General features: G+C 44.9%; 1 protein-coding gene across 1 annotated transcript in view; it reads right to left on the bottom strand.

Moving 5' to 3' along the window:
- LOC121304182 (collagen alpha-2(XI) chain-like) overlaps positions 1-24,604 on the bottom strand; it is a 110,170-nt gene that overhangs the window by 37,448 nt on the left and 48,118 nt on the right. Inside the window, exons 30-45 of the mRNA XM_041235150.1 lie at positions 23,187-23,294; positions 22,827-22,880; positions 20,690-20,743; positions 20,386-20,430; positions 19,273-19,326; positions 18,763-18,807; positions 18,594-18,647; positions 18,084-18,137; positions 17,262-17,315; positions 16,219-16,416; positions 14,945-14,998; positions 13,396-13,503; positions 12,650-12,757; positions 9,907-9,960; positions 9,158-9,211; positions 7,985-8,092 (exon numbers count right to left, since the gene is read on the bottom strand). Of these exons, the coding sequence (XP_041091084.1) occupies positions 7,985-8,092; positions 9,158-9,211; positions 9,907-9,960; positions 12,650-12,757; positions 13,396-13,503; positions 14,945-14,998; positions 16,219-16,416; positions 17,262-17,315; positions 18,084-18,137; positions 18,594-18,647; positions 18,763-18,807; positions 19,273-19,326; positions 20,386-20,430; positions 20,690-20,743; positions 22,827-22,880; positions 23,187-23,294 (1,206 nt within the window). The remainder of the gene's footprint in view (positions 1-7,984; positions 8,093-9,157; positions 9,212-9,906; positions 9,961-12,649; positions 12,758-13,395; positions 13,504-14,944; positions 14,999-16,218; positions 16,417-17,261; positions 17,316-18,083; positions 18,138-18,593; positions 18,648-18,762; positions 18,808-19,272; positions 19,327-20,385; positions 20,431-20,689; positions 20,744-22,826; positions 22,881-23,186; positions 23,295-24,604) is intronic.

Below are 24,604 nucleotides of genomic sequence, written 5' to 3'. Positions count from 1 at the left end.
CCCAGCCACAAAACAAACACACAGCTCACCCAGCCACAAAACAAACACACAGCTCACCCAGCCACAAAACAAACACACAGCTCACCCAGCCACAAAACAAACACACAGCTCACCAAGCCACAAAACAAACACACAGCTCACCCAGCCACAAAACAAACACACAGCTCACCCAGCCACAAAACAAACACACAGCTCACCCAGCCACAAAACAAACACACAGCTCACCCAGCCACAAAACAAACACACAGCTCACCCAGCCACAAAACAAACACACAGCTCACCCAGCCACAAAACAAACACACAGCTCACCCAGCCACAAAACAAACACACAGCTCACCCAGCCACAAAACAAACACACAGCTCACCCAGCCACAAAACAAACACACAGCTCACCCAGCCACAAAACAAACACACAGCTCACCCAGCCACAAAACAAACACACAGCTCACCCAGCCACAAAACAAACACACAGCTCACCCAGCCACAAAACAAACACACAGCTCACCCAGCCACAAAACAAACACACAGCTCACCCAGCCACAAAACAAACACACAGCTCACCCAGCCACAAAACAAACACACAGCTCACCCAGCCACAAAACAAACACACAGCTCACCCAGCCACAAAACAAACACACAGCTCACCAAGCCACAAAACAAACACACAGCTCACCAAGCCACAAAACAAACACACAGCTCACCCAGCCACAAAACAAACACACAGCTCACCCAGCCACAAAACAAACACACAGCTCACCCAGCCACAAAACAAACACACAGCTCACCCAGCCACAAAACAAACACACAGCTCACCCAGCCACAAAACAAACACACAGCTCACCCAGCCACAAAACAAACACACAGCTCACCCAGCCACAAAACAAACACACAGCTCACCCAGCCACAAAACAAACACACAGCTCACCCAGCCACAAAACAAACACACAGCTCACCAAGCCACAAAACAAACACACAGCTCACCCAGCCACAAAACAAACACACAGCTCACCCAGCCACAAAACAAACACACAGCTCACCCAGCCACAAAACAAACACACAGCTCACCCAGCCACAAAACAAACACACAGCTCACCCAGCCACAAAACAAACACACAGCTCACCCAGCCACAAAACAAACACACAGCTCACCCAGCCACAAAACAAACACACAACTCACCAAGCCACAAAACAAACACACAACTCACCAAGCCACAAAACAAACACACAACTCACCAAGCCACAAAACAAACACACAGCTCACCAAGCCACAAAACAAACACACAGCTCACCCAGCCACAAAACAAACACACAGCTCACCAAGCCACAAAACAAACACACAGCTCACCAAGCCACAAAACAAACACACAACTCACCAAGCCACAAAACAAACACACCGTCCACTCAAAGCCACAAAACAAACACACAGCTCACCCAGCCACAAAACAAACACACAGCTCACCAAGCCACAAAACAAACACACAGCTCACCAAGCCACAAAACAAACACACAACTCACCCAGCCACAAAACAAACACACAGCTCACCCAGCCACAAAACAAACACACAGCTCACCCAGCCACAAAACAAACACACAGCTCACCCAGCCACAAAACAAACACACAGCTCACCCAGCCACAAAACAAACACACAGCTCACCCAGCCACAAAACAAACACACAGCTCACCCAGCCACAAAACAAACACACAGCTCACCCAGCCACAAAACAAACACACAGCTCACCCAGCCACAAAACAAACACACAGCTCACCCAGCCACAAAACAAACACACAGCTCACCCAGCCACAAAACAAACACACAGCTCACCCAGCCACAAAACAAACACACAGCTCACCCAGCCACAAAACAAACACACAGCTCACCCAGCCACAAAACAAACACACAGCTCACACCCAGCCACAAAACAAACACACAGCTCACCCAGCCACAAAACAAACACACAGCTCACCCAGCCACAAAACAAACACACAGCTCACCCAGCCACAAAACAAACACACAGCTCACCTAGCCACAAAACAAACACACAGCTCACCCAGCCACAAAACAAACACACAGCTCACCTAGCCACAAAACAAACACACAGCTCACCCAGCCACAAAACAAACACACAGCTCACCCAGCCACAAAACAAACACACAGCTCACCCAGCCACAAAACAAACACACAGCTCACCCAGCCACAAAACAAACACACAGCTCACCCAGCCACAAAACAAACACACAGCTCACCCAGCCACAAAACAAACACACAGCTCACCCAGCCACAAAACAAACACACAGCTCACCAAGCCACAAAACAAACACACAGCTCACCAAGCCACAAAACAAACACACAGCTCACCCAGCCACAAAACAAACACACAGCTCACCCAGCCACAAAACAAACACACAGCTCACCCAGCCACAAAACAAACACACAGCTCACCCAGCCACAAAACAAACACACAGCTCACCCAGCCACAAAACAAACACACAGCTCACCCAGCCACAAAACAAACACACAGCTCACCCAGCCACAAAACAAACACACAGCTCACCCAGCCACAAAACAAACACACAGCTCACCCAGCCACAAAACAAACACACAGCTCACCCAGCCACAAAACAAACACACAGCTCACCCAGCCACAAAACAAACACACAGCTCACCCAGCCACAAAACAAACACACAGCTCACCCAGCCACAAAACAAACACACAGCTCACCCAGCCACAAAACAAACACACAGCTCACCCAGCCACAAAACAAACACACAGCTCACCCAGCCACAAAACAAACACACAGCTCACCCAGCCACAAAACAAACACACAGCTCACCCAGCCACAAAACAAACACACAGCTCACCCAGCCACAAAACAAACACACAGCTCACCCAGCCACAAAACAAACACACAACTCACCAAGCCACAAAACAAACACACAACTCACCCAGCCACAAAACAAACACACAACTCACCAAGCCACAAAACAAACACACAGCTCACCAAGCCACAAAACAAACACACAACTCACCAAGCCACAAAACAAACACACAGCTCACCCAGCCACAAAACAAACACACAGCTCACCAAGCCACAAAACAAACACACAGCTCACCCAGCCACAAAACAAACACACAGCTCACCCAGCCACAAAACAAACACACAGCTCACCCAGCCACAAAACAAACACACAGCTCACCCAGCCACAAAACAAACACACAGCTCACCCAGCCACAAAACAAACACACAGCTCACCCAGCCACAAAACAAACACACAGCTCACCCAGCCACAAAACAAACACACAGCTCACCCAGCCACAAAACAAACACACAGCTCACCCAGCCACAAAACAAACACACAGCTCACCCAGCCACAAAACAAACACACAGCTCACCCAGCCACAAAACAAACACACAGCTCACCCAGCCACAAAACAAACACACAGCTCACCCAGCCACAAAACAAACACACAGCTCACCCAGCCACAAAACAAACACACAGCTCACCCAGCCACAAAACAAACACACAGCTCACCCAGCCACAAAACAAACACACAGCTCACCCAGCCACAAAACAAACACACAGCTCACCCAGCCACAAAACAAACACACAGCTCACCCAGCCACAAAACAAACACACAGCTCACCCAGCCACAAAACAAACACACAGCTCACCCAGCCACAAAACAAACACACAGCTCACCCAGCCACAAAACAAACACACAGCTCACCCAGCCACAAAACAAACACACAGCTCACCCAGCCACAAAACAAACACACAGCTCACCCAGCCACAAAACAAACACACAGCTCACCCAGCCACAAAACAAACACACAGCTCACCCAGCCACAAAACAAACACACAGCTCACCCAGCCACAAAACAAACACACAGCTCACCCAGCCACAAAACAAACACACAGCTCACCCAGCCACAAAACAAACACACAGCTCACCCAGCCACAAAACAAACACACAGCTCACCCAGCCACAAAACAAACACACAGCTCACCCAGCCACAAAACAAACACACAGCTCACCCAGCCACAAAACAAACACACAGCTCACCCAGCCACAAAACAAACACACAGCTCACCCAGCCACAAAACAAACACACAGCTCACCCAGCCACAAAACAAACACACAGCTCACCCAGCCACAAAACAAACACACAGCTCACCCAGCCACAAAACAAACACACAGCTCACCCAGCCACAAAACAAACACACAGCTCACCCAGCCACAAAACAAACACACAGCTCACCCAGCCACAAAACAAACACACAGCTCACCCAGCCACAAAACAAACACACAGCTCACCCAGCCACAAAACAAACACACAGCTCACCCAGCCACAAAACAAACACACAGCTCACCCAGCCACAAAACAAACACACAGCTCACCCAGCCACAAAACAAACACACAGCTCACCCAGCCACAAAACAAACACACAGCTCACCCAGCCACAAAACAAACACACAGCTCACCCAGCCACAAAACAAACACACAGCTCACCCAGCCACAAAACAAACACACAGCTCACCCAGCCACAAAACAAACACACAGCTCACCCAGCCACAAAACAAACACACAGCTCACCCAGCCACAAAACAAACACACAGCTCACCCAGCCACAAAACAAACACACAGCTCACCCAGCCACAAAACAAACACACAGCTCACCCAGCCACAAAACAAACACACAGCTCACCCAGCCACAAAACAAACACACAGCTCACCCAGCCACAAAACAAACACACAGCTCACCCAGCCACAAAACAAACACACAGCTCACCCAGCCACAAAACAAACACACAGCTCACCAAGCCACAAAACAAACACACAGCTCACCCAGCCACAAAACAAACACACAGCTCACCCAGCCACAAAACAAACACACAGCTCACCCAAGCCACAAAACAAACACACAGCTCACCCAGCCACAAAACAAACACACAGCTCACCAAGCCACAAAACAAACACACAGCTCACCCAGCCACAAAACAAACACACAACTCACCAAGCCACAAAACAAACACACAGCTCACCAAGCCACAAAACAAACACACAGCTCACACCAAGCCACAAAACAAACACACAGCTCACCCAGCCACAAAACAAACACACAGCTCACCCAGCCACAAAACAAACACACAGCTCACCCAGCCACAAAACAAACACACAGCTCACCAAGCCACAAAACAAACACACAGCTCACCAAGCCACAAAACAAACACACAGCTCACCCAGCCACAAAACAAACACACAGCTCACCCAGCCACAAAACAAACACACAGCTCACCCAGCCAAACAAAACAAACACACAGCTCACCCAGCCACAAAACAAACACACAGCTCACCAAGCCACAAAACAAACACACAGCTCACCCAGCCACAAAACAAACACACAGCTCACCCAGCCACAAAACAAACACACAGCTCACCCAGCCACAAAACAAACACACAGCTCACCCAGCCACAAAACAAACACACAGCTCACCCAGCCACAAAACAAACACACAGCTCACCCAGCCACAAAACAAACACACAGCTCACCAAGCCACAAAACAAACACACAGCTCACCAAGCCACAAAACAAACACACAGCTCACCAAGCCACAAAACAAACACACAGCTCACCCAGCCACAAAACAAACACACAGCTCACCAAGCCACAAAACAAACACACAGCTCACCCAGCCACAAAACAAACACACAGCTCACCCAGCCACAAAACAAACACACAGCTCACCCAGCCACAAAACAAACACACAGCTCACCCAGCCACAAAACAAACACACAGCTCACCCAGCCACAAAACAAACACACAGCTCACCCAGCCACAAAACAAACACACAGCTCACCCAGCCACAAAACAAACACACAGCTCACCCAGCCACAAAACAAACACACAGCTCACCCAGCCACAAAACAAACACACAGCTCACCCAGCCACAAAACAAACACACAGCTCACCCAGCCACAAAACAAACACACAGCTCACCCAGCCACAAAACAAACACACAGCTCACCCAGCCACAAAACAAACACACAGCTCACCCAGCCACAAAACAAACACACAGCTCACCCAGCCACAAAACAAACACACAGCTCACCCAGCCACAAAACAAACACACAGCTCACCCAGCCACAAAACAAACACACAGCTCACCCAGCCACAAAACAAACACACAGCTCACCCAGCCACAAAACAAACACACAGCTCACCCAGCCACAAAACAAACACACAGCTCACCCAGCCACAAAACAAACACACAGCTCACCCAGCCACAAAACAAACACACAGCTCACCCAGCCACAAAACAAACACACAGCTCACCCAGCCACAAAACAAACACACAGCTCACCCAGCCACAAAACAAACACACAGCTCACCCAGCCACAAAACAAACACACAGCTCACCCAGCCACAAAACAAACACACAGCTCACCCAGCCACAAAACAAACACACAGCTCACCCAGCCACAAAACAAACACACAGCTCACCCAGCCACAAAACAAACACACAGCTCACCAAGCCACAAAACAAACACACAGCTCACCCAGCCACAAAACAAACACACAGCTCACCCAGCCACAAAACAAACACACAGCTCACCCAGCCACAAAACAAACACACAGCTCACCCAGCCACAAAACAAACACACAGCTCACCCAGCCACAAAACAAACACACAGCTCACCCAGCCACAAAACAAACACACAGCTCACCCAGCCACAAAACAAACACACAGCTCACCCAGCCACAAAACAAACACACAGCTCACCCAGCCACAAAACAAACACACAGCTCACCCAGCCACAAAACAAACACACAGCTCACCCAGCCACAAAACAAACACACAGCTCACCCAGCCACAAAACAAACACACAGCTCACCAAGCCACAAAACAAACACACAGCTCACCCAGCCACAAAACAAACACACAGCTCACCCAGCCACAAAACAAACACACAGCTCACCCAGCCACAAAACAAACACACAGCTCACCCAGCCACAAAACAAACACACAGCTCACCAAGCCACAAAACAAACACACAGCTCACCAAGCCACAAAACAAACACACAGCTCACCCAGCCACAAAACAAACACACAGCTCACCCAGCCACAAAACAAACACACAGCTCACCCAGCCACAAAACAAACACACAGCTCACCAAGCCACAAAACAAACACACAGCTCACCCAGCCACAAAACAAACACACAGCTCACCCAGCCACAAAACAAACACACAGCTCACCCAGCTGTTTACAGTCAATAGTTTTTTTACAAACCCCCTCAAATTACGTCGTCACGCTGAACCCCCTTCCTCTCTACACACAACAAAGCAAAATGGTGGACAACAGAAAATGAATGACAAAATATACAACAAAACAAGATGCTGCAAACACTAAAATCATTATTAAAAATAGCTTTCCGTGTTTTCTGAAATTCAAACAAATCCAGATTATATGAAGAAACGAGTAGCAAGTAAAAAGTTGTTTTATTTTCAGTGACATGCCCAACTCTGGAAATTAGTATGTGCTCTTCAACCAAATAAAAAGCCCAAGCACAGACAGCTCAGGAGACATCGTCTCATACACATACAATGCTTATACCACAGACTGTTCTTGGAAACATGTTCAATAGCCTAGAAATTGAATTTATGCAGCACCAAGTGACTGACTTGGCGGATCTTACACGGGATGCGGCAGAGATGAATATCGGCAGGAAATTGCCGTCTTGCCTACACCTAGTGGAGAGTCACGTCTTCCCACACTTGCTCAGTTTGCCGTTGCTATGTAGGCTTTGCTACATAGTACTGCAGAATTAGAATAAGCAAGAAATCAACCGTCAGACATTCTGGAATGAATTCTGACTCTCGTCTGTAATAAAAGCACAAGCTTTTAGACCAGCGAAGCAAATGATCCAGTCTGCAAGTGTGAGAGGGGTTCTGCTCCGGTTCTGATCTCAGTGACTCACCTGCAGTCCGATTGGGCCGGGAGGACCGGGGAACCCTCGGGGGCCCTCGTCTCCCTTTGCTCCGAACGGACCCTGCTGACCCCTGGGGCCAAGCTCACCATCAGCACCCTAAAGGGGAGAGGAGAAGAGGAGAGGGTCATGAACAGAATACTAGCCAGGAATGTTAAACAATCAGACAATATATACAATCATTGCAGAAAACAATAAGTTACACACACACACACATTTCATACAGAAAGAAAAAATATGACTTGGGTTTGAGGAACTGTACAGGTAGACTTATATTGAAGCGTGTTTGAGACAGTCAGCTGTTTGAGACAGTTCTCCTGTTAATTTCATTTTTCATCCAGGGGGGGGCTTTCATTGATTTTTTCATTGAAATTTGTTAGCGCACGATTTGGGGGAATAACACAGCAGTAAAAGACAAACACTTGGGAACACAAAAAAAGATAGAATGTCAGAATATACATAGCTGAAAGGACTATATTTTAAAATAAGTAAGCTTCCATTTAGATGCACTGAATTGGTTTTGTTGGTACAGTACTATATTTAACAGAAGCAGTATTTTAATTCAGAACGATATGATTCTGAAAACATCAGTTGTCAAAACAGACGACTGCACACATGAACTGTAATACAGTACATACTTTTAAATCCTGTTCGATTTGTAGCAGTGTGTAAAATTCCCCATTAAAAATGTGACGGTTAGACAGGTAAATTGTAACAGTGACGAGATGGGCTTTGTATCAGAAAAGTGACGAAACAGTCGGAAATCGCGTGTGACGGGTAAGTGCAATAATTTGTTACATTATATATATTTATATATATATAGACACACACACACACACACACATTCATTCCTAAGGTATATACAGTGGTAATACTAAATAATACATTTTTATTTCTCAGTGTCGCCATTCATAGTAATATTGACTTAATGTAGAAATTAATATAATTTTGGACGTCAATACAAAGTAAAATATGAATGTAATCAATAATCAGTATGGTTGGTTTAATCCATTTAAAACCCCAACAGATTCAGGTACAGAGGAAGGAATGTTAGAATTATACTAGACTGAATACACTATGTCCAAAATGTTGTCAGAGTGAGTTATCGATAAGGTTAATAAAGATGATAATATCAGTAATCAATAATCAATAATCTATACTCACAGCGGCTCCGGGCTGTCCGACTGGACCCATTGGACCTGGGGGCCCAGGGGGACCCTGAGAGAGAGAGAGAGAGAGAGAGAGAGAGAGAGAGAGAGAGAGAGAGAGAGAGAGAGAGAGAGAGAGAGAGAGAGAGAGAGAGAGAGAGAGAGAGAGAGAGAGAGAGAGAGAGAGAGAGAGAGACATAGTTAGAAAAGCACACAGCCACTCCAGTACGCCACCCACCCCTCTACACACAGCCTCACATCCTGTCCCGTCTGTGTCTAAGCTGACTCTGCCTCTTTTGGAATAAGACTGCATTCTCCTCACTGCAGTTTTTAGGTATAAATTTGACTAAGCACTTTAGCGGCAAACTGCACATACTGAAGAGTCATCTTTAGTTAAAACAAAAATAAAAACACATATCATTTTGTTTTACTTTTGTATTTTTGATTAGCAGAGAGGGAATTACAAACATATCGAATTGTAACCCACAATCCAGTGGGACTCCCTGTTAAAAGAATCGACTCCCAGATCCTCTCTCCATATCCTGCATGTAAAACATTAAGAGCTGGACATGGGCTGGTGGTTTCAATGGGATTCAGAAGAACTGATTCCTCCGAACCCCACTGAGGTTGGCTTGGACACTCAGAGATTGTTCTCAGACTCAGCAATCAGCTACAAGGGATTGATTACCTGCTCATGTAAACACAACAGTTGCGAACCTCGTGGATTCTACAGGAATGCACAGTAATCAGTAGTGTGGTACTCACATGCTCTCCCTTGCTTCCTTTGGCACCCTTCTGTCCAGGCTCTCCGATCTCACCCTGCACAGACAGACACACAGACAGTCATCGATTAGCTAGTGATTCATTCATGCACTGAAAAAACAGAAAGCTGTACTAACACAGACAAATGAATCAGTAAAAATAAATCCATGGAGATTTGGAGCTGCCAGGTAGATTTAGAGCTGGTACAGTGCACTTCTTACAGTGTCAGACGTGTGTAATATCAGAGAATTATAGATACACTCCACTTCAATATGAGACACTTTACTGCTCATTGGAGAGGGAAATGCTATGCATGTGACGTGTTATTAGTCTGATACAGTGCTGTTACACTTGCATTATTAGATACACAGAGAGGTGGCTTTTGATATTATAATATGAGACACTTCAAAAACTGCTGTGTGAAGGTTACAGCTCTATGCAGATATAGCGTTAGTATTCTGTACTTCACACAATATCAGACAGATGTAGTCAGACTCATGTATTATTAGATACAGAGCTGGTATCTCTATATTCCAGTATGAGGCTCATGTATTATTAGATACAGGGCTGGTATCTCTATATTCCAGTGTGAGACTCATGTATTATTAGATACAGGGCTGGTATCTCTATATTCCAGTGTGAGACTCATGTATTATTAGATACAGGGCTGGTATCTCTGTATTCCAGTATGAGACTCATGTATTATTAGATACAGGGCTGGTATCTCTATATTCCAGTGTGAGACTCATGTATTATTAGATACAGGGCTGGTATCTGTGTATTCCAGTGTGAGACTCATGTATTATTAGATACAGGGCTGGTATCTGTGTATTCCAGTGTGAGACTCATGTATTATTAGATACAGGGCTGGTATCTGTGTATTCCAGTGTGAGACTCATGTATTATTAGATACAGGGCTGGTATCTCTATATTCCAGTGTGAGACTCATGTATTATTAGATACAGGGCTGGTATCTGTGTATTCCAGTGTGAGACTCATGTATTATTAGATACAGTGCTGGTATCTGTGTATTCCAGTGTGAGACTCATGTATTATTAGATACAGGGCTGGTATCTGTGTATTCCAGTGTGAGACTCATGTATTATTAGATACAGGGCTGGTATCTGTGTATTCCAGTATGAGACTCATGTATTATTAGATACAGGGCTGGTATCTGTGTATTCCAGTATGAGACTCATGTATTATTAGATACAGGGCTGGTATCTGTGTATTCCAGTGTGAGACTCATGTATTATTAGATACAGGGCTGGTATCTCTATATTCCAGTGTGAGACTCATGTATTATTAGATACAGGGCTGGTATCTGTGTATTCCAGTGTGAGACTCATGTATTATTAGATACAGGGCTGGTATCTCTATATTCCAGTGTGAGACTCATGTATTATTAGATACAGGGCTGGTATCTGTGTATTCCAGTATGAGACTCATGTATTATTAGATACAGGGCTGGTATCTGTGTATTCCAGTGTGAGACTCATGTATTATTAGATACAGGGCTGGTATCTCTATATTCCAGTGTGAGACTCATGTATTATTAGATACAGGGCTGGTATCTGTGTATTCCAGTATGAGACTCATGTATTATTAGATACAGGGCTGGTATCTGTGTATTCCAGTGTGAGACTCATGTATTATTAGATACAGGGCTGGTATCTGTGTATTCCAGTGTGAGACTCATGTATTATTAGATACAGGGCTGGTATCTGTGTATTCCAGTATGAGACTCATGTATTATTAGATACAGGGCTGGTATCTCTATATTCCAGTGTGAGACTCATGTATTATTAGATACAGGGCTGGTATCTGTGTATTCCAGTATGAGACTCATGTATTATTAGATACAGGGCTGGTATCTCTGTATTCCAGTATGAGACTCATGTATTATTAGATACAGGGCTGGTATCTGTGTATTCCAGTGTGAGACTCATGTATTATTAGATACAGGGCTGGTATCTGTGTATTCCAGTGTGAGACTCATGTATTATTAGATACAGGGCTGGTATCTCTATATTCCAGTGTGAGACTCATGTATTATTAGATACAGGGCTGGTATCTGTGTATTCCAGTGTGAGACTCATGTATTATTAGATACAGGGCTGGTATCTCTATATTCCAGTGTGAGACTCATGTATTATTAGATACAGGGCTGGTATCTGTGTATTCCAGTATGAGACTCATGTATTATTAGATACAGGGCTGGTATCTGTGTATTCCAGTATGAGACTCATGTATTATTAGATACAGGGCTGGTATCTGTGTATTCCAGTTTGAGACTCATGTATTATTAGATACAGTGCTGGTATCTGTGTATTCCAGTGTGAGACTCTTGTATTATTAGATACAGGGCTGGTATCTCTATATTCCAGTGTGAGACTCATGTATTATTAGATACAGGGCTGGTATCTGTGTATTCCAGTATGAGACTCATGTATTATTAGATACAGGGCTGGTATCTCTATATTCCAGTATGAGACTCATGTATTATTAGATACAGGGCTGGTATCTCTATATTCCAGTGTGAGACTCATGTATTATTAGATACAGGGCTGGTATCTGTGTATTCCAGTGTGAGACTCATGTATTATTAGATACAGGGCTGGTATCTCTATATTCCAGTGTGAGACTCATGTATTATTAGATACAGTGCTGGTATCTGTGTATTGCAGTATGAGACTCATGCACTGCTGCTCTGTGCGGGTGTCACCACATTATTCAGGAGGGTTACCTTGTCTCCGTCCTCTCCTGGGGTCCCCAGGGGCCCCGCTGGCCCGGGCAGACCCACCAGACCCTGAACCCCATCACGACCTGCCGGTCCAATTGGTCCTTTCACTCCCTGTGAGAGAGGGGGGAAGAGGGGAGAAGGGGAGGGAGAGAGAGGAAGAGGGGGAGAGAAGGAGGGGAGAGGGAGAGGGAGAGGGAGAGGGAGGGAGAGTGGGACAGGGAGGGAGGGAGAGTGGGAGTGGGGGAGAGGGAGAGGGTATCAGACATATTGTAGTGGTTTAACAGCACACAGGACTAAACAGAAAGTTAGTCACAATATTGGATAAAGTGTTTGGGTTGGCTGAATCCTTCACCATGTGCTAGCCCCTGTATGACTGGAGCTGTGTGTGTGTGTGTGTGTGTGTGTGTGTGTGTGTGTGTGTGTGTGTGTGTGTGTGTGTGTGTGTGTGTGTAGTACTGTATTGTTAGTGCAATGTTGTTGTAGTACGTGTTCAGTGTTGTAGTGTGTGTGCAGTGAGTGTGCAGTGAGTATGCAGTGAGTGTGTAGTGAGCGGGCAGTCTGGGTTTTGCTGTGTGTGTGCAGTGAATGTGCAGTGAGTATGCAGTGAGTGTGTAGTGAGCGGGCAGTGTGGGTTTTGCTGTGTGTGTGTGCAGTGAGTGTGCAGTGAGTGTGCAGTGAGTGGGCAGTGAGTGGGCAGTGTTTTAGTAGTAGTACTGTAGTAAGTGTGTACACAGTTGCTCAGTACTCACAGGAACTCCCTTCTCTCCAGCTGCTCCGGGAGGCCCTTGGGGGCCAGGTCTGCCTGGGGGGCCGATAGGACCACCTTGTCCTGCGGCACCACGCTCACCAGCAGAGCCCTGCAGAGACACCAGCACATGAAGTGTTAATCACACAAACATGCAACACACACACACACACACACACACACACACACACACACACTACATAATAGAGCATGAAGGGTCAAACGCAAAGTACACCCTACACACTGTATAATAATAATACAATCTATAACACATACACACGCACCCTACACACTGCATAATAACAATACAATCTATAACACACACACGCACCCTACACACTGCATAATAACAATACAATCTATAACACATACACACACACCCTACACACTGCATAATAATAAAATCTATAACAGCACTAAGGGGTTAAACATGTAACACACTCAAGCACACTCACTCACACCACACAGACTCACACACACGCACATACACAGACTCACACACACACACACACACACACACACACACACACACACATACTCACACAGACACACACACTCCACACACACCACACACACACACACATAAGAACATAAGAAAGTTTACAAACGAGAGGAGGCCATTCGGCCCATCTTGCTCGTTTGGTTGTTAGTAGCTTATTGATCCCAGAATCTCATCAAGCAGCTTCTTGAAGGATCCAAGTGTGTCAGCTTCAACAACATTACTGGGGAGTTGCAAGAAAGTGTGTGCTTTCAGCAACCGTGAAACAGGCACATCAAACTCATTAAAACATTAAATTGAAACAGACTCGGGATCACGATTCGGGGCTGACGGTAGGCAGAGGCTATCAGAGACTGTCTTGTAGCTCAGCTTCATGGCTTCCCAAAGTATTATTCACTTGAGTGGCCTATTTTTTTGTAAAGTAAAACGTCACTTGTTCTGAAACACGTCACTGTTCTTTATTGCGCTGCTGTCAGCCAATCACAGCTGGGCAGCTCGACTGGAGCTCAGACAGCATCTTTCAACAACAGCAAAGGGAGACACAGACAGTTCAGTAATATATTAGCTTCAATCGCACTGTCCAGATGAACTAGAAGCAGCTCTGACAAATACATTTTAATACATGCATTTGTTTTATCTCTAATTGTGTAGGTGATGCTTTATGAACATTTTAGGGACCATTTTCCTAAAACTTTTCTTAGCGGAAGGGTCCCTGGCAAACCATTGCAAGTTCCAGGTAAATGCAGGTTTTAAAGTGTTTTCTTTGAAGAAGATAATGAGAAAAATCCTTTTTTTAATCGTGACAGTGCACATTCGATGATGGCGCTACCTTGACTTGCGTTTTGTGCTTCTCAGAACTCCAGTGCGGGCAACTATCACACAGTCCAACCTTCATCGCTGAAGTGTGACCTATAAGAGATCTCACACACACACACATACACGCACAGACACATACACGCACACAGACACAGACACACACGCACAGACACACAGACACACACAGGCACAAAGACGCACACACTATTCTGTTTTGTTATAAAGTCTCGTGACTCACAGCAGGCCCGGGGGGTCCAGCTGGTCCTTCATTACCCTTCAGCCCCATGCCGCCCTGTGGAGAGAAAGAAGGAGAGGGAGGGGGAGAGGGAATTCAGTAAACAGTGATACCAGCAGGCTCATGAACATCCCAACTGCACTGCCAACGCTGCAAAATAAAACAATATTCTCTTATAATAGAACTTGCACACTCTGAGCTGGGTCAGACTCACTACAATAACACACTCTGAGCTGGGTCAGACTCGCTACAATAACACACTCTGAGCTGGGTCAGACTCGCTACAATAACACACTCTGAGCTGGGTCAGACTCGCTACAATAACACACTCTGAGCTGGGTCAGACTCACTACAATAACACACTCTGAGCTGGGTCAGACTCGCTATAATAACACACTCTGAGCTGGGTCAGACTCGCTACAATAACACACTCTGAGCTGGGTCAGACTCGCTACAATAACACACTCTGAGCTGGGTCAGACTCGCTACAATAACACACTCTGAGCTGGGACAGACTCGCTACAATAACACACTCTGAGCTGGGTCAGACTCACTACAATAACACACTCTGAGCTGGGTCAGACTCGCTACAATAACACACTCTGAGCTGGGTCAGACTCGCTACAATAACACACTCTGAGCTGGGACAGACTCACTACAATAACACACTCTGAGCTGGGACAGACTCACTACAATAACACACTCTGAGCTGGGTCAGACTCGCTACAATAACACACTCTGAGCTGGGACAGACTCGCTACAATAACACACTCTGAGCTGGGTCAGACTCGCTACAATAACACACTCTGAGCTGGGTCAGACTCGCTACAATAACACACTCTGAGCTGGGTCAGACTCGCTACAATAACACACTCTGAGCTGGGTCAGGCTAGCTATAATAACACACTCTGAGCTGGGTCAGGCTAGCTATAATAACACACCCTGAGCTAGGTCAGGCTAAATATATGCACAACGTGCATCATGTTATTTGAACTTCATAGAAAGTAATTCTCCCTGAATGTAGCTGCTGGGAACATTCTTTCCCATTCACTGTACTTGTTATATTAACAGAATGCTTCATTCATTGTTTATTACAGTTGTGATGATAAGCAACCCTTTTGGGGCTCGTCCGGGTTAACTGGGTCCATGTCAGCTGGTAATCTCCCCCACGCGGGACAAGACCAATGATACAAAGCAGTCTGCTGTGTGGAGAGTGGCTTTGTTGTTTGGCAGGTTGATGTAGATGGGTGGGTATTTATCAGTGCAGCGCTCCTCACCGCGGTGCCCGGCAGACCCCTCTCTCCAGGGAAGCCCCTCAGTCCTGCTGGCCCGTCCTTGCCTGGGGGCCCAATGGGGCCTGGGTCTCCCTTGCTGCCCTCCTTCCCTGAAGCCCCTGGCAGGCCCTGCTCTCCGGGGGGCCCTGAGGGGCCTGGGTGCCCTCGCTCTCCCAGTGGACCGCTCTCTCCAGAGGGGCCCTGTGGGGAAATCATACAGCCGGCAGTGAGTAATACCACACACACACCAGTCAATAAAACCACACACACACACCGGTCAATAAAACCACACACACACACCGGTCAATAAAACCACACACACACCGGTCAATAATACCACACACACACACCGGTCAATAATATAACACACACACACCAGTCAATAAAACCACACACACACACCGGTCAATAAAACCACACACACACCGGTCAATAAAACCACACACACACACCGGTCAATAAAACCACACACACACCAGTCAATAATACCACACACACACACCGGTCAATAATATAACACACACACACCGGTCAATAAAACCACACACACACACCGGTCAATAATATAACACACACACACCGGTCAATAAAACCACACACACACACCGGTCAATAATATAACACACACACACCGGTCAATAACACCACACACACACACCGGTCAATAACACCACACACACACACCGGTCAATAAAACCACACACACACACCGGTCAATAAAACCACACACACACCGGTCAATAAAACCACACACACACACCGGTCAATAATACCACACACACACACCGGTCAATAAAACCACACACACACACCGGTCAATAAAACCACACACACACACTGGTCAATAATACCACACACACACACCGGTCAATAACACCACACTGTTAGACTTCAGTGACTGGTCTACATTGAGCTGTATTGACAAGCTAAACCAATACAATGTCTGCTACACAGCAATCTAATACCTAATAAAGCGTACTGACCAGCTACCCTAACACTGGGCTGTATCGTGACCAACAAGCTCCCGAGCTCAACCCCAAACTCACCTGGGGTCCCACTACTCCAGGAGGTCCTGGTGGGCCGGTCTTGCCTTGGAAACCCTAGAGAGAAGAGAGACAGGGTGAGAGAGAGGGTCAGAGAGGGTGAGAGAGAGGGTGAGAGAGGGTCAGAGAGGGTGAGAGAGAGAGTAAGAGAGAGGGAGAGAGAGGGTGAGAGAGCGGGTCAAGAGAAGGTGAGAGAGAGGGTCAAGAAAGGGTCAGAAAGAGGGTAAGAGAGAGGAAGAGAGAGGGTGAGAGAGCGGGTCAAGAAAGGGTCAGAAAGAGGGAGAGAGAGAGGGTGAGAGAGAGGGAAAGAGAGAGGGAGAGAGAGAGGGTGATAGAGTGGGTCAGAGATAGGGTGAGAGAGGGTGAAACAACTCCCGTTGTAAATATTTCATTTTTGGCCATTGGTTGTAGTTCACTTCTTATAGTCATTGCCCTATTTATTGGGCACAAGTTAAAAAGTCTTCTAAAACTGCAAATGATTAGAAATGTACCATCAGCGGGACAGCGGCTCAGTTGTTGGAAAAGTCGACACATTTTCAAAGACAGAGAACATCAAGATCTCGGATTAAGACTTCAGTGAGACACTAGGCTAAATTCTCAAAGCTATTTACTCCAAAATGTCATTAGCATGATTTTGTCAGATAGCACAAACCAGTTACTAAATCAGAAGTAAACAGCTCAGACATTCAGGCTGTGACAGTAGTCTTGTGGTCTTTCTTGTCAGTTTAGAATTGGAAATGAAGTTTTGGAGTAAAGCATCTTAGAGAATCTAGCACCCTGTCTTGCTTGATAATGGGGGGAGGGTGAAGTGGACACTGGACTTACCACTTCTCCTCTCTGTCCTGGGTGTCCAGGCAGCCCGTCCTTTCCACTGGGTCCCTGGAAACAAGAGCACACAGACAGCGGCGGGTTAGACAGAAAGAGACACAGAGACACTGAATCACTGATACTGTCAAACCTGCTTCATACCACTCCACAGAGGAGCTGGGTTCGATATATATATATAGAGTACAGGGTGTTGTACGATACAAGCTGATATCCACCCACGATTGTGAGGTCAGAGAGGATACTCAGGAGTGGGCTGACTGGCAGCTCCAGGGATGGGAACGAGACAGTCTGATCCATTCCTGCTTTCATCTACAGCTATGGACAGAATTTTAAGATTATGTGATAATTAAATATATTATATTTGAAAGCGATGCCTTTCCATCTGATACAGTCTATGTGATACAAGCTTTACTTTCCAGCTCTCAGCTACAAGCCATCTGATAGGCCATCATTTAGGTTATAGCAATGCTACATGGCAGCATCTCATCTACATGGCTCTGTACTCACCGGGGGCCCCTTCGGTCCTGGGAATCCATTGGGTCCTTGAGGTCCTGGCAGTCCCTGCGGAGAGAAACGCAGTCGGAGAATCAGAACCTCTGGAGTCGAGGGACCTGGAGAGAAAACCTGGAGATTGGTCTGAACTAGAGACCAGTATGAGACCAGCAGCGTTACTCACAGTCTCTCCTGGTGGACCAGCTGGGCCATCACTGCCAGATGTACCCTGATAACAGAGAGAGAGAGAGAGAGAGAGAGAGAGAGAGAGAGAGAGAGAGAGAGAGAGAGAAAGAGAGAGAGAGATGCATTATTGAGTATTATAAGAAAAATCAATAATAAAACACATCAATAATAATAGAGTACATTCAACCACTGTTTCCCATTGGAATTGTATTAAGAAGAACATAAGAACAGTTACAAAACGAAAGGACACCATGCGCTTGCAGTTTCAAGCACTCTTTCTGTGTACGTTGGTCCAGTTTTGTGTTTTTTTTGTTGGCGATGGCATTTTTGCAAACTGCTTCAGCCTTTTTTAAAGGAAGCAATCAGTGACTTGTGTAAAGGGATGCATTATTAAAGGTTTTTTTTTTTTTTTTGTGGGGTCACAGTTGAGTCCAGTTTTTAATGTGGGTATGTTGTCCCCTCCCTACCGCACACTGACAGCAGCCCCTGTGTGGTGCACGACTCTCACCTTAGCCCCTGGTTTGCCTGTGGCCCCTCTGGGTCCCCTTTGTCCCCTGGGGCCCTGTGCAAAAGGAAAAGACAAGATTATTAACATACAGCTGATTCAGCAATAGCCATGATGAATAGCTGTATGTGTGTTGTGTGTACACACAACGTGAATATAATTTAAATGGGATAATAATGATAACTGCGTCATGTGCTTTATACAATGCAATACCGCTGTTCCTTCATAAAATTGATAGTGTCTAAATTTGCATTGCTTGAAAATCGCTATAGGAATACAAAGCTGTGGATAGGGATTCACATTATATACACCCACATGCACTCACTGTACTGTGACTATGAACTATATTATTATTATTATGTTATTTAGCAGACACTTATCCAAAGTGACTGACAGTGAGTGAGTGGGGGTGAACTATGAATCACAACTGCTGCGGCAGAGTCACTTCCAATAGGACCTCTGTTTTACATCTCATCTGAAGGACGGAGTACAAGGAGGTGAAGTGACATGCTCAGGGTCACACATAGTGAGTCAATGGCTGAGCTGGGATTGAACCTGGAACATCTTTGCAACAAGCCCCTTTCTTTAACCACTGAACCACCAAGCCTTCTATGTAACACAGATTCACACAGTCATTCCCTGCACAGTGACCTATATAAAACAGATCCACACACACTGCACAGTGACCTATATAACACAGATCCACACACACACCCTGCACAGTGACCTATATAACACAGATCCACACACACACCCTGCACAGTGACCTATATAACACAGATCCACACACACATCCTGCACAGTGACCTATATAACACAGATCCACACACACACCCTGCACAGTGACCTATATAACACAGATCCACACACACACCCTGCACAGTGACCTATATAACACAGATCCACACACACACCCTGCACAGTGACCTATATAACACAGATCCACACACACACCCTGCACAGTGACCTATATAACACAGATCCACACACACACCCTGCACAGTGACCTATATAACACAGATCCACACACACACCCTGCACTCTGAACTCTGCTGCAGCACTGTGCTCTGCTGTATTAACTGTGGTGCTGATCTGTAATGTATAGAGATGCCGTACCGTTGGCCCCCTCTGACCTCTAGGTCCAGTTTTTCCAATCAAACCCTGAAAATAAAAAAAAAGATAAAACACAAAGTCAGCAGAAGCCCCTGGATGAATAAAGCCCATTTCAATACTCTAATCTCAGAGGTGTAATCTGTGGAGAATTATAGTGTTGAATAACTGGTGCTGTGTTTTATTAACTTAGTTATAAAGACATTGATACTGGCTTCTCGCTGAAATGTGTATTGCAATACCTGATGACAAACACTGTGACTGTTTCCACATCTCATGTGATCTCTTATAAGACACGTGGTTAACTCACCCGCGCTCCCTTCTCTCCATTCGTCCCGGGGAACCCTGGGAAGCCGAGTGAACCCTGGGAAAAAACAAAAGCAAGGCAAGTTCCGTTATCCAGGTGCAAGCTGCTTCCTTTCAATATAAATCACATGTCAGAAATCAACCAATCACACTGAAGTATTTCCCCAGATTCCTGTGCACAGATGTCATCTCTTCCATAGAGCACCACACCCAGCTCCAATCAGACCTGGGCTCAATTACAATTCAATTACAATTACAGCAGGATTCTGTGTTGAAATTGCAATTCCAATTCCAATGCTATGTGTTCAACTACAATTGCAGTTACAATGATGCTGCAGTAATTACCAGTATAATTACATTTGCACTAATAGGTACCATAAACAACTGCACCTGTTTACTCTAAATAACCAGCAATAATCACAACTACAAATACACAAACATACTAGAGGACTTTATTTTTTTTCAGACAAATGGGGTCACCAAAAGTGGTTGAAATTTCAAAGATAATGATCAAATGACAAATAACTGTGTAACTGAAGTGTAATCAATCAATGATATGGTTTAATTACAATTGTAATTACAATCACAATTACAGTTACAATTACAATTACGCAGCTGCGCCAAGGTTTAACTACAATCATCAGAATTGCAATTCATTATGAACTGCACCATTACAATCCAAACTGACCCAGGTCTGAATCCATGCAATTCATTATGAACTGCATCATTACAATCCACACTGACCCAGGTCTGAATCCATGCAATTCATTATGAACTGCACCATTACAATCCACACTGACCCAGGTCTGAATCCATGCAATTCATTATGAACTGCACCATTACAATCCACACTGACCCAGGTCTGAATCCATGCAATTCATTATGAACTGCACCATTACAATCCACACTGACCCAGGTCTGAATCCATGCAATTCATTATGAACTGCACCATTACAATCCACACTGACCCAGGTCTGAATCCATGCAATTCATTATGAACTGCACCATTACAATCCACACTGACCCAGGTCTGAATCCATGCAATTCATTATGAACTGCACCATTACAATCCAAACCGACCCAGGTCTGAATCCATGCAATTCATTATGAACTGCACCATTACAATCCACACTGACCCAGGTCTGAATCCATGCAATTCATTATGAACTGCACCATTACAATCCAAACCGACCCAGGTCTGAATCCATGCAATTCATTATGAACTGCACCATTACAATCCACACTGACCCAGGTCTGAATCCATGCAATTCATTATGAACTGCACCATTACAATCCACACTGACCCAGGTCTGAATCCATGCAATTCATTATGAACTGCACCATTACAATCCACACTGACCCAGGTCTGAATCCATGCAATTCATTATGAACTGCACCATTACAATCCACACTGACCCAGGTCTGAATCCATGCAATTCATTATGAACTGCACCATTACAATCCACACTGACCCAGGTCTGAATCCATGCAATTCATTATGAACTGCACCATTACAATCCACACTGACCCAGGTCTGAATCCATGCAATTCATTATGAACTGCACCATTACAATTCAAACCGACCCAGGTCTGAATCCATGCAATTCATTATGAACTGCACCATTACAATCCACACTGACCCAGGTCTGAATCCATGCAATTCATTATGAACTGCACCATTACAATCCACACTGACCCAGGTCTGAATCCATGCAATTCATTATGAACTGCACCATTACAATTCAAACCGACCCAGGTCTGATTCCAATGTTCAACCCTAGTTGTTTTTCTATGTTTTCCGCTGTATTGCGGCACTCGATATACAGTGGATTTATATTGGACACAGACACCCTCGATATATGGAGTGGGTGATGCAGTGTGTGTTTGTCTTTAATAGGGCTCTTCTCAGAGTATTAGTCTCAATATGATTGATTGATTGATGAGAGAGTATCAGTCTCAGCGTGATTGATTGATGAGTGAGTATTGGGCTCAGTGTGACTGATTGATTGATGAGAGAGTATCAGTCTCAGCGTGATTGATTGATGAGTGAGTATTGGGCTCAGTGTGACTGATTGATTGATGAGAGAGTATCAGTCTCAGTGTGATTGATTGATGAGAGAGTATCAGTCTCAATGTCTCACCTTGGGTCCTTGTCTCCCCGGGTATCCAGGCAGACCAGGGACTCCCAGTTTACCCTGGAAAAGAACCACAGTCAGTACTGGAAGTAATGCAACCACCAATAATACAATTAAATCAGTGTTGAAAATACAGTTCACTCAGGCACATTAATTAAAAGACTGATATTTCAGTTATATAGAATGGTTTAAAATCATTAGCACTTTTATTAACTACTCAAAATGAGCCATCTGTTATTTTTATAATAATAATAATAATAATAAATAATAATAATAATAATAATAATAATGCATCCTGTTTTAAAAGGACTCCTCCAGTGTACTGTGTTATAACCCCACCCCGCCCCACTGCATGCTTCTCCTCACCTTCTCTCCGACCAGTCCGATTGGACCCAGTTCCCCTGGGGGTCCGACTCTGCCTTTAGGACCCTCCGGACCGTCCTCCCCTCTCTGACCAGGCACACCGAGCTCCCCCTGCAACCAGACAGGGACGCTGATCAGTAATCAATAAACCTGATCGAATATTAATCACTAACCAATCACACTCGCCAACAAGCAAACACACTCACCAATACTCAATCACTCTCATCAGTAACCAACATTGATATTCAATGCAAATATTCAATTAGCAATGTGTGCCCACAGTTATCAGCAGGGATCCTAGGAATACATTTGCTGTGGAACAACAGAAAAAAACCCAGATTTTCTAGCTGACTGAGAATTCTTAGTTCTACATTTGCATAAACAATGCAAGGCTTTTTTTGTTCGTGTGATAACCAAATCAATACACTTATCATACATAAGCATCAAAACAGACAATGTTGCTTTAAATTTAGCAGACATACTTGTTCAATAAAACTGCTTCTGGTGAACGAGGCGCACTGTCAGTGTTTCATTCACTCACGCTGAAAGGTAGCTGCGGTTTACTTCCATATCTACTCAACAAGCTGTTTAAAGATCCCGAAAACAATAAAAATCACCCCTAAATAAATGAGTTTGGCAATAGCCATCCACGTGACAAAGACTAACTCAAGATGACCAATATAAATACAATGCTTTGGTTTTTATTGTTACTGCACAGAGGTGTTTGCAATGTTTAAAGTAAAATGATACATTTGTTATATTATTGATTGATGGCGCTCTGGCGAGTTTTTACATCCTTCAATTTTAAACAAAAACAACCAAGACGTTAAACAAAATTTCATTTTAATACTGAGTGACATAATCGGACTAGAGCGGAACGAGGGCGAGGGCTTAAACAACATGTAGAAATTTAGACTCCGTGGGGGGGCGGGGGGGGGGGTGGGGGGGGGGGGGGGGGGGGGTTCCTCAATCTGGGGGCAGGGTAAAAACCAAGAAAATAGACTTAGCCGAACGCCCCACCCCAACAATTTAAAGAAAAGGGGGGATCGCTACCAACACGGCAAGTTATATCACGAAGACTATTAGTTATGCGTCATAATAACTAGGTTGACAGGTAGTTTTAGTCACGCAATTATAATCTAGTTACTCATAATAGTCAATAGTTATTGATACTTGTGGTGTTTTAAATCTTGAATATTTTTGTTAGTGTTGTCCTACTAGTATTTTTCTTACAGTTTCACCGCTCTAGTATTGGTTGTATTTCAATAGTTAATGCTATTGGTACATACATTGTTCTTAGAAATGACCAACTACCCCTACCTCTATTACACACAATTATTACACTTATACAATTAGGGTTATTTGACTTGTTTGTTATAGTTTCGGCGTTTTATATTCTTATGTGTTATTACTTAGAATTA

Source organism: Polyodon spathula, chromosome 37, assembly GCF_017654505.1.
Source record: "Polyodon spathula isolate WHYD16114869_AA chromosome 37, ASM1765450v1, whole genome shotgun sequence".
Classification (NCBI taxonomy): Eukaryota; Metazoa; Chordata; class Actinopteri; order Acipenseriformes; family Polyodontidae; genus Polyodon; species Polyodon spathula.
The sequence above is the reverse complement of the archived record's forward strand: the minus strand, read 5'-3'. Positions and strand labels throughout refer to the sequence as shown.